At 38.4% G+C, this 12,357-nt stretch overlaps 1 protein-coding gene across 3 annotated transcripts in view; it reads left to right on the top strand.

Moving 5' to 3' along the window:
• LOC132125324 (WW domain-containing oxidoreductase-like) overlaps positions 1-12,357 on the top strand; it is a 225,513-nt gene that overhangs the window by 53,306 nt on the left and 159,850 nt on the right. For all 3 annotated transcript variants that reach the window (XM_059536699.1, XM_059536701.1, XM_059536698.1), the window contains exon 6: positions 8,441-8,529. In XM_059536699.1, the coding sequence (XP_059392682.1) occupies positions 8,441-8,529 (89 nt within the window). The remainder of the gene's footprint in view (positions 1-8,440; positions 8,530-12,357) is intronic.

Below are 12,357 nucleotides of genomic sequence, written 5' to 3' on the forward strand. Positions count from 1 at the left end.
AATATAAATATATATTAGTGCTGTCCCCGACTAAAGATCTTTCTGGTCGAATAGTAGTTGTTAATTTAAAGCATTAGTCAACTAATCGCACATTTATTAATAAACCATTTAAATCATAATTCCTAGCCTTTAATTGCATACAGAGCCTAATAAGTGCTCAAGTGCACGCATAAAGATTGCCACAGCGCACCAGCAGAAGTAACAATTATGAATGTGTCAGGGGAAAAACAGTAAGGAGACTGCATTAAAATGTTAATAAATCACTGATAAACTAGTGCTTTCTTTGTTTTTGGTTTAAGAGATGAAGTCGGCCACACTGACTCATCTCTGCAGTAGTGATGCACCTGTATGCATGTTTCATATGGATTAAATAATCTGAGCATATTTGTTTTCCATTTGAATTGGTCAATTTGAAAGTAGACATTTCGCTAGATAGATTTTAATGTCTGTAAGGCAAAGATATACAGACGGCAGAAAGCGTGTCCTGTTTGCCTTCATTATTTTACAAAAGCACATTTTGTTGTTATTGTAAGTGCACACAAACGTAGCGTCTTTACAGATATGAATGATTTATAACTCTTATCTGTATGACCAAAAAATATGGAGTATTATAAGAGCAAAAGATCGCACCGGCGCCTCCATCTGTCCTGCAGTGAGCTACTGTTCAGCTTCCACTAATATATATATATAGTGCTGTCAAACGATTAATCACTTTCACACACATGCATGTATATATTTAAGAAAAAAAGTGTTGTTTATATACATTATATAAATTTAGATAATTTATATGAATATAAATATATACATGTAAATACATGTCAATAATTTAAAAACATACTGTATGTGTGGGTATTTACAGTATATATACATAAACATACACATTACACATGTTATGTGAACAAAAACTTTTATTTGGGATGCGATTAATCACGATTAATCATTTGACAGCACTATTATTTATGTGTGCGAAAATAACCTGCTAGGTGTGTATTTTTAATTTCATTTATTGAAATAGATTTGACATAATTGATACTTCTGTATAGTCACTTCGTTATTTCATTGAAAAAAAGGGCTTGATGATCTCAGATTGGAAAATCAGGGTTTAAGCAAGTTATTAAAATTTAATGAAAGACTTCAAATATATTTTGAGTAACATACACCAATAAATCCAGCACATTAAGGTGTAATAAGAATGTAAAGAGGGTCACATTTGACTCCATGTTGACTTTATGGCATCATTGGTGTAATATTACTAGTACACGTCAAATTATGGGGGAGCTTACTTATGTGTCGTGATTAAACTCTGCTGTAGTGGAAGGTGACTGTAGGCTGTGCAGTTTGACAAGATTCCTGTCAAGCACAGTTCACACTGATGAATGGTGTTTGGGGATGTTGGGTAATTTTTCCTTGACAGGGTGTGGCTCTGGGCGACGTTGCTGTTGATTGCTTGTGCTCTACACAGACTGGAGAGTCGACCATACAGAGTTGTAGTAGAGTGGTTTAGACTCCTGGCTGGTTATGCAAATGCTGCAGACTCACTGTCAGGTGGGGATGACCACCTGGACAATTACGAACCAAAAAAAAAATTGTAAGAACCCTTGTTTTGCTCTTTTGCTATGCACTTAACCCCAGGTTACTCTCAAAGGACTCTAACTGCAAGTAGTATACTGAAAGTATCTTCAGATGCATCTGTTAATGGATAACAGTGGGCTATTAATACTTTATTTGTTTGTGAGCGAAAGATAGCAGGTGAGTTGAGGGTCCCGTAAGGTCCATGAGCACGTGTATTTGTGTCTCTCACCCGAAATTGTAGATTGTGTGGATTCCTATTAAGATGACTGAATTTTCTGCAGATTTCACTGTACAAAAGTAAATGTTGTCCACATCTTTAGAACGTGAACTCCTACCCAAAGCTTTCTTGCCTTTTTCCAAACAAAATCATCCAGTGGTTTGCTGATGGCACAGAGGGGCCCTAGTAGTCCTTCCATGGTATGTGCCGTGGACCTTGGTGTTCAGGTTCTTTGGGAAATCCCTCTCACTGTATCACTGTATCTTTGAGAGTTTAGAAGCCCCTGACAGCCCTAGACCCTGAGGCACTGGCCCCACTGGCTTTCCAAAATGGTAAGGAACGTGGTTTGGGACCACTGATGTAATGTACCAGACTTCCTTGAGCACAACTGTCTGTTCAGCTTTTTCAACATTATATAAATGAAATAATTGGTAGTAAATATTTTTGGTTGTATGGGATAATTTTTCATTCATTTCTTGGCTGTTTTCTCTGCAAACTTTAGTTGAGAATGTTGCTGCATTATTTGAATAAACTACAACTTCTCTGCAGTTGGTGCATTTAAAATTTAGATTTCAGTTGGTCTAAAGCAATTAGTGTTTTTATAGTGTCATGTAAACTCTTCAGCTCCACTGAAATGATTCCAGTCAATTTTATTTTGCAAAACCTAAATAATTTAATTGTGTTGAAAATGTGTGTGATTGGTGTGTGTACATTAAACAGACTACAATTGTTCTTAGCATTATGCTATTGCTCCAAAAGACAGAGGCGAGATGTGTACTTCATTCACCTTAAAGGAAAGCATAGAAGCTTTTCTGAGTTTGTCTTGATTTCGGACTCAATCATTTTTTTTTATTTTTTATTATTTTATCCCTCTACATATATTACATATATGTCAAAATTGTCTGTACTTTGCCAGAACAAGCTATGAATTGAACCCGACTTTGCTGATAACAAAAGTCTGGCTTGTTTCAGACTTTTACAGTCTGTTAACCAACAGTCCCGCACATCAAACCTACTTGTTCTGGTTTGATATCTGTCCAAATCATTTAGTCATCAGTCTTCACATCTGTCCTCTTGTGTTTTCCAGCAGCTGTTATTTCCTGTTTTCCAGTTTTCACATGCCATACACCTGCCAAACACGGCTAGCGGAGCCTGACACGTAATAACTCACGCAACTGCCGTCCATCATTCTCCCAGCAGTCAGTCTAACCGGACACTCATCGTTCCTCATCTGTTGCGTATGTCCTCAGGTGTGCACACTGTGCTGTTTGCCTTCTATCCGTCATATTTATAATGCTGTTTACCCTCGCCACAAGTGAACCCCTTTTAACATCCCATTGTTTTCACAACCCGTCAGAAGCATGCAGCCCATTTTTAGGTCATGACATGCCATTTGGGAAACGCAGAGATAAATCACATTGAATGGAGACTGTGATCCACAGACAGATCCTTCTGAAATAATTATCCGCTCAAACTGACATTGGTTTCTGTTGTTCATGTGTGCCCTGTGGCTGTTTCAGAGTAGACTTATGCTGTCTATGTCTCAGTCTTATCGCGTAATCACAGGCCCCAGTCAAGGTCTGCAGGCCCACAGGCTAAACCTGATTTAGATAAATAAGACCTGTTAGATGGAGTAGCGTTGCACAACTGACAAATAAGCCTATCTGTATGAATGAAACTGTCTGTGTGTCGTGGTCTCTGCCTAACATTTGGAGACCAAATGTCTTCATAATTAAAATAATATAAATGTGTATGTTGCTTTTGACCATGTCCATGACCGTTTTTGACCTTTTTTTTTCAGTTTGAAGCATGTGTGTATGACTTTAATTAAAACAGTCTGTCTGTCTAATTCTATCTGTCTGTCTGTCTGTCTAATTAGCCTTTCGCCGGCCCCTCCCCCAAAACGGCCATTGTCCAATCACACATCATAGCAACCGTTAATATGTGAGGCAGTTCCGACAAACTTTGACTCCAAGCAAGATGGTGAAGCGGTGCGCCCACGGCGTTTGTAAATCGGACACTAAAATAGAGCTGTAATCGGGCCTTAAAAGTTAGGCCCGACAGGACCCGAGCCCGACAGATTTCGGCCCGAGCCAGACAAGTACATTTTGATTGACAGCTTTTTTAAAAGCCCGAACCCGTTTACAGCCCGACATTATTCAAATGTACAGTCGTGGCCAAAAGTTTTGAGAATTACATAAATATTAGTTTTCAAAAAGTTTGCTGCTTTTAGATCTTTGTTTCAGTTGTTTCTGTGATGTACTGAAATATAATTACAAGCACTTCATACGTTTCAAAGGCTTTTATCGACAATTACATGACATTTATGCAAAGAGTCAGTATTTGCAGTGTTGGCCCTTCTTTTTCAGGACCTCTGCAATTCGACTGGGCATGCTCTCAATGAACTTCTGGGCCAAATCCTGACTGATAGCAACCCATTCTTTCACAATCACTTCTTGGAGTTTGTCAGAATAAGTGGGTTTTTGTTTGTCCACCCGCCTCTTGAGGATTGACCACAAGTTCTCAATGGGATTAAGATCTGGGGAGTTTCCAGGCCATGGACCCAAAATTTCAACATTCTGGTCCCCGAGCCACTTAGTTATCACTTTTGCCTTATGGCACGGTGCTCCATCGTGCTGGAAAATGCATTGTTCTTCACCAAACTGTTGTTGGATTGTTGGAAGAAGTTGCTGTTGGAGGGTGTTTTGGTATCATTCTTTATTTATGGCTGTGTTTTTGGGCAGAATTGTGAGTGAGCCCACTCCCTTGGATGAGAAGCAACCCCACACATGAATGGTGTCAGGATGCTTTACTGTTGGCATGACACAGGACTGATGGTAGCGCTCACCTTTTCTTCTCCGGACAAGCCTTTTTCCAGATGCCCCAAACAATCAGAAAGGGGCTTCATCGGAGAATATGACTTTGCCCCAGTCCTCAGCAGTCCATTCAATTTACTTTCTGCAGAAGATCAATCTGTCCCTGATGTTTTTTTTGGAGAGAAGTGGCTTCTTTGCTGCTCTTCTTGACACCAGGCCATCTTCCAAAAGTCTTGGCCTCACTGTGCGTGCAGATGCGCTCACACCTGCCTGCTGCCATTCCTGAGCAAGCTCTGCACTGGTGGCACTCCGATCCCGCAGCTGAATCCTCTTTAGGAGACGATCCTGGCACTTGCAGGACTTTCTTGGACGTCCTGAAGCCTTATTTACAAGAATTGAACCTCTTTCCTTGAAGTTCTTGATGATCCTATAAATTGTTGATTTAGGTGCAATCTTAGTAGCCACAATATCCTTGCCTGTGAAGCCATTTTCATGCAACCCAATGATGGCTGCACGCGTTTCTTTGCAGGTCACCATGGTTAGCAATGGAAGAACAATGATTTCAAGCATCACCCTCCTTTTAACATGTCAAGTCTGTCATTCTAACCCAATCAGCCTGACATAATGATCTCCAGCCTTGTGCTCGTCAACATTCTCACCTGAGTTAACAAGACGATTACTGAAATGATCTCAGCAGGTCCTTTAATGACAGCAATGAAATGCAGTGGAAAGTTTTTTTTGGGATTAAGTTAATTTTCATGGCAAAGAAGGACTATGCAATTCATCTGATCACTCTTTATAACATTCTGGAGTATATGCAAATTGCTATTATAAAAACTTAAGCAGCAACTTTTCCAATTTCCAATATTTATGTAATTCTCAAAACTTTGGCCACGACTGTACGCACGCACACAGCTCTTTTGCCTTTTGTCAAGAATGAATCATTTATACATGTTTTAACATAATTTATACATGACTAACGTAATAGACCACTTGGAAGTTTGAACAAAGAAATAAAATAAGTCCTCTGTGACATCGTAACATCTCAGAACTCTAAATAGCCCTAGGTATAGACTCATTTAGCCTATAAATAGGCCAACGCACCAATAAAAACGAGTCTTTCTTAAAAATTTTAATTAAGATAAATTATAAATTAAGATGGGTATTTGGCAATAACGAAATTAATTAAGATAAAGACTATGCCTTATTTGCTTCGCCATAGCAGCTGAAATTTAATACAAGAATAATGCCAACATTATTCTCGGCGAAAGGCTAATTCTATCTGTCTGTCTGTCTAATTCTATCTGTCTGTCTAATTCTATCTGTCTATCTGTCTTTCTAATTCTATCTGTCTATCTGTCTGTCTAATTCTATCTGTCTGTCTGTCTAATTCTATCTGTCTAATTCTATCTATCTGTCTGTCTAATTCTATCTGTCTGTCTGTCTGTCTAATTCTATCTGTCTGTCTGTCAAATTCTATCTGTCTGTCTGTCTAATTCTATCTGTCTATCTGTCTGTCTAATTCTATCTGTCTGTCTGTCTAATTCTATCTGTCTATCTGTCTGTCTAATTCTATCTGTCTGTCTGTCTAATTCTATCTTTCTGTCTGTCAAATTCTATCTGTCTGTCTGTCTAATTCTATCTGTCTGTCTGTCTGTCTGTCTGTCTGTCTAATTCTATCTGTCTGTCTGTCTGTCTGTCTAATTCTATCTGTCTATCTGTCTGTCTAATTCTACCTGTCTGTCTAATTCTATCTGTCTGTCTGTCTAATTCTGTCTGTCTGTCTAATTCTATCTGTCTGTCTGTCTGTCTGTCTAATTCTATCTGTCTGTCTGTCTAATTCTATCTGTCTATCTGTCTGTCTGTCTAATTCTATCTGTCTATCTGTCTGTCTGTCTAATTATATCTGTTTATCTGTCTGTCTAATTCTACCTGTCTGTCTAATTCTATCTGTCTGTCTGTCTAATTATATCTGTCTAATTCTATCTGTCTATCTGTCTCTCTAATTATATCTATCTGTCTGTCTAATTATATCTGTCTGTCTGTCTAATTCTATCTGTCTGTCTAATTCTATCTGTCTGTCTGTCTAATTATATCTGTCTAGCTGTCTGTCTGTCTAATTATATCTTTCTGTCTGTCTAATTATATCTGTCTGTCTAATTCTATCTATCTATCTATCTATCTATCTATCTATCTATCTATCTATCTATCTATCTATCTATCTATCTATCTATCTATCTGTCTGTCTGTCTGTCTGTCTGTCTGTCTGTCTGTCTGTCTGTCTGTCTAATTCTGTCTAATTCTATCTATCTGTCTGTCTATCTGTCTGTCTGTCTAATTATATCTGTCTGTCTGTCTAATTCTATCTGTCTATCTGTCTGTCTAATTATATCTTTCTGTCTGTCTAATTATATCTGTCTGTCTAATTCTATCTATCTGTCTGTCTGTCTAATTCTGTCTGTCTGTCTGTCTGTGTGTCTGTCAGTCTATATGTCTGTCCGTCCGTCTTTCTGTCTGTCTTTCATTCTGTTGAACATTCTATAATTCTATTAATTGTTCTGTCATCCTATTGTTCTATCGTTCCCTTTGTTTTAATTAAAGTGTATTTTGCCACATATTATGCTTGTGCATCATGTGCGTGTTTTGTATTGGGGTCATTAGATGGAAGGCAGTAATTCTGCTGTGGCATTTTGTTGGGTCAACACAATTTCTTTTTTAATATTACATTGATGGTCTTTAATAACCAAGTGTCCTAATTTTTTTTTGCGATATCGCTGAAACAAACATCTCTGGATATTAGTCAAGCCCCATTGGACAGTAATAATCTGATGAAAAGTGATGTTGAACAGTTATTGTATATATAGCAGTTTGCAGTCGAGGGCGTATGACAAGACGAGACATGATTGCTCTGAAGTCTTTATAGTACAGTAGCCATCTAGAATCGTCTACGGCACTAATTGCACAGAGGCTGATTAGCAATTGTAAGTGGTTCGTGGATGACTGTTGATAGGAGAAATGCTGAGAGGGTGCTTTTCCTGTTAACCTGGTGGTGTGCTGTACATGGCATAATTAAATTGCCCCATGTCTCCTAACCCCACTGTAATATTACCAGAGTTTATACAGTCATTCATCAAAAAAATCCTCATCAGAGATGCTGTGCAGGACTAGCGGAACCTGCTAAGTTAGCACACAGCTGTTTGTGGTGAGAAGGAAACAGTGAATAGCCAGTGAAACAGACCTGAAAATGTCTTTATCAGCATTTAGCTGTATTAACTTTTTTATTTATTGTGTGTGTCTGTACACTAAAACCTCAGACTTCCCACTGACTTTACCTCAGGAGAACTTGAGCTGACCTCTGACCAGTGAGACTCTGATCCTTCCTTTGTGGAGTGATTTATGTGTCTTCCTTCATATCGATCGTGTTCTGGTCTGATCAAAGGTGCACCTAAAAGCCAGCACTGAGAGAGACCATTATTGTGGATTTGGCTTTGCTCATACATTATTTATCTCCTTGAGCCTGTTCTATATGCCATTATGGACATTATGAAAGAAGGGAGCCACTGCCTTACCGTTTACTTAGTGTAAGCACAGGATACACGCAGGAGAGATCGAATACAGTCAGTGCGGAGGGTCATAAAAATGCCATAAAGACGATATTGTGATGCTCTCCCGCCACAGAACGTGCAACATTCCCTATTGGAAATGCAACGGGAGATGGAGTTGTTTTCTATGGCGTCTGTGAGATATAGTGGAGGTTTTGGGTGGGAAGTGATAGTGATGGATGCAGCTGGTATAAAAACTACTGCTTTCCCTTTTTCTGTCCCTCTTTCACTAGTGCAAAGCCCGTGTTGAAGCCATGACGCTGGATTTGGCTTCCTTGAGGAGTGTCCGAGAGTTTGCGGAGATCTTCAAATCCAGGAAACTGTAAGTAATACACAGTACAACAGAATTGTAATACAATACTTCATTCCACACATGGATGAATGCTGGCTATTTAATCATAAAAGGCGTTCTGCTCGCTCGTCCTGAGAGCGCCCCCCCTCCTTCACCCGGCCCCCGGCTCCATTAACGAACTATCGCATCAAAGAAGGGGCCAAAAGGTCTTCCCTCTTTCATCGAGACCCCTCATCCCTCTCTGTGGTCAATAAATAAGTACCCGAACCTTAGCTATAATTCCATCAATCGCAAAGCCAAAGATGAACAGTGTCCTAGATGAATCAATTAGCGCTCCCAGCTTTCGGGAAGTTTTAGTGGGATAAAAGTGGAACTGACTTTTGAAAACACAGATAGATAGATCTCACACCCATGAATAATAAATAAAGAAATAACTTTTCCATTATTTATTTATCACCCATACACGTTGAATGTACAAACAAACAAACAAATAAGTAAATGTGTAATTGACTCATTTATAAATAATATGCTTTAAATCAATCAATCAGGGAATAATGATAAATTAATTGAATGATGGATGTCTTGAATTCTGGACTAATTTAAATTCTCATGAAACGAGCATTGATTATATAGTGTTTCCCATAATTTGTTGTCATCATATTACAAAATATAATTTAATATTATGCCAAGACGAAGCTTTTAACAGTTTAAGCATTTCTGCCTTCATATCAATACAGGGTTTCTAATTTTTTTATCAGTAAACCTTCATTAGTTTTTGGATGGTGATCAGTAATTAGGCTAATGAGGCATAATTATGATTTAATATAGACGTGTCTGGCATGTCTCCTCTGTGTCACTTCTGGTGTTGTATCTTATACTGTAGTTATAAGAGGGAAAACTGTCTGTTGGGATTTTTGTATTTTAATATAATTTTAAATCAGTTATTTGATTATGAAATATCATTGCTGTTTTGTTTTTGATTTCGCTTGTCCTTGGCTTTTGTTCATAGTGGAATGTTTTGAATCGGGTTCCTTTTCTGCTCCATGCTGTCCTCGTTTGTGGATCTTCCTCCTTCGTTTTAGTGCAGCACAGCTTCGACCTTCACAGCTCCATCAGCTCTCGATCCATATTAAGTGAGTTGCAGTATTAGAGGTGACGTCCTGGTTGTGTGGGGCGCGTGGAGGATCCGCCGGTGTCCCCGAGCCCTCGAGGGGCTGCAGGACTCATCTGGCCCCTGGCCGGCCCCGGGGCAACGGCAGCAGCTTGGTCAGCAGTCAGACCCCTGGAGGTGACCCCCACCCTGTCCCAGAGCCAAACCCCTCCACCCACCTCCAGTCCATATACGTTTCATAAACGCTTATTTTCCCACACGCTGGAAGCTGTAAAATGTGTTGACCATGGCTCCTCATTACAGGATCTCTTAGCATTGTTTCCCAAAGTGACCCTGAGAAAGATGTGTTTTGGGATCCTTTCCAAAACCTAGTTAGCTGCTTTTCCTACAGCTTGCATAGGCATCTACTTTCTAAGGCACTATCCTTACAGAAACAGTAGATGTGAAGCGCACAGGCAGCTTGATTTCATTGATTCTGCTAGAGTTCGCTGTATGTTGTGAAAATAACAATGCAGTACTCATACAGGCATTAAAAACAGCGCAATACTGTCTTTGTGTACTTTTGGGTTTGTGAATTTGGGTTTGTGCACTTTTGCATAAATCAAAAAAGTACACAAGCCTATTTGCCTCAGAATTTGTATGGCTTTGCATTTTGTTTTGCTTTTTACTTGTTTTGTATTTATTTTTGCGTTTTTGTTTTGTTTTGTTTGGTGGTGTCAGAATGTATTTGAAACAGGGCCTAGGGATATATGAAGTGTGCAACTTAGAATTGCTTAATGGTGTGTCCGGAGCAACACTGGATCTGTCATTTTTTCATTTTTGGACACAACCAGTGTGTGTGTGTGTTTTTGTGACATATCAGGACACAACTATTACTGTATAATGACATGGGTATGACACAGGTATTAGAAGGAGAGGGTGACTTATGAGGACATAACCCATGTCCCCATTTTTCAAAACGCTTATAAATCACACAGAATGAGTTTTTTTGAGAAAGTAAAAATGCACAAAGTTTCCTGTGAGGGTTAGGGTTAGGTGTAGGGCCATAGAATATACAGTTTGTACAGTATAAAAACCATTACGCCTATGGGATGTCCCCACTTTTTTTACAAAAAACAAACGTGTGTGTGACATGTGTGTGTGTGTGTGTGTGTGTGCACGTGTGCGTGTGCATCTACTGTACGTTTTCCATGTCTGTCGTGGCTTGTTAGTTTAAGTGACAGTTCAGGGTTGTGGAAATCTCATGTCTGTGCCTCAGCCTTCCAAACACATCTGGGTTGGTCAGCTCTTAATAAAAGCTGTTAGCCTTTAATAAAAGGGAGAGATTAACCTATTAGTTTGGGACCCAAATCATTTATTTGGCCCATTGGCCCATAGTTAGTGTGGAGATCAGTTCAAACTCTTGACTGGATGGTGAAAGGACTTTCTTCCTAATGCTTTGAACCAAAATGTACTTTGTGAGAAAAATGTCCATGGATTTTAAGGACTTGCATGTTTAATTTTCTGTCCTTAAGATAGTCACTAGTGAAGGGTTTGTGATGATACTCTTAACTGTGGTTTCAGGATGTATTTTTCCTGCTTCTCCAAATTAGTTAATTGTGTTTTGATTTGCTTGGCATTGGTAGTATTAGCTTTGATTTGGATTCTGTTTTTGTTTCGTTATATTTATGCTTTATTTATTTGTTTGTTTAACATATATGTTAACGTATGGGTGCTGTCTTGAGTTGTGTTTTTTGCTTGGCATTTCTTGTTTTTTTTTGTTTGTTTGTTTTTGTTTTGTTTAGCTGTCCTCTAGGGAGACACCGAAATTTCACAATTTTTTATTTTTTAATTCGGTATCATTAAAATTGAGTTAAATAAAAAAAAAATTAAGAACTATTTATATTATATAAAAAATAATGAATAATTACTACTAGTGCTGTCAAACGATTAATCGCGATTTATCCAAAATAAAAGTTTTTGTTTACATAATATATGTGCATGTACTGTGTATATTTGTGATGTATATAAATACACACATTATATATTTAAGAGAAATGTTATATTTATATATGTTAATGTATATTATAAATTATATGTATATAAATATAAGCGTAAATAAATATATTTTAGAAATATAAACTATATGTGTGAGTTTATATATACAAAATAAATATGCACAGTACACACACATATATTGTGTAAACAAAAACTTTTATTTTGGATACGATTTAATCGCGCTAATTATTACAAAACGTATTTCGTTCCGGTTTTCGGCTCAGAATTTATATTTTGGTGCATCACTACTTTCGCTTGTTTTTGTTTTTGTTTGTTTTGATTAGCATTCCAGGTTTTTTTTCTTTGTTTGTTCTGTTTAGTCTCGATTAGCGTTTCAGTTAGTCACGTGACATTTTTCTTTCAGTTGATTGGCTAAAACAAACCTAGGGTCTCAGGCTTTATTTGAATACTAAAGATAGGTGTTTTTGAAGCGGGATTTAACCTTTAGAGTGACCTCATCTGCCCTCCAGTGCTTTTTCATACACACCTCTCATGCTCATGTAACCCAGACCACCGTGATCATACTCGAGCGAGCGAGTGAATGAATGAATGAATATCCTCTCTCTCACTTGCCAAGGTTGTATTTCTTCATTAGCTGCTCCCTGGCTGTGTGTGTGTGTGTGTGTGTGAGTCCCACAGGAGGTGGAGTAGATTAATTCTCATCAGGATGGAGAGGTGCTCAGGTGTGAATGGCAGCAGGCAGCTGGTGA

Source organism: Carassius carassius, chromosome 43 (assembly GCF_963082965.1).
Source record: "Carassius carassius chromosome 43, fCarCar2.1, whole genome shotgun sequence".
Lineage (NCBI taxonomy): Eukaryota > Metazoa > Chordata > Actinopteri > Cypriniformes > Cyprinidae > Carassius > Carassius carassius.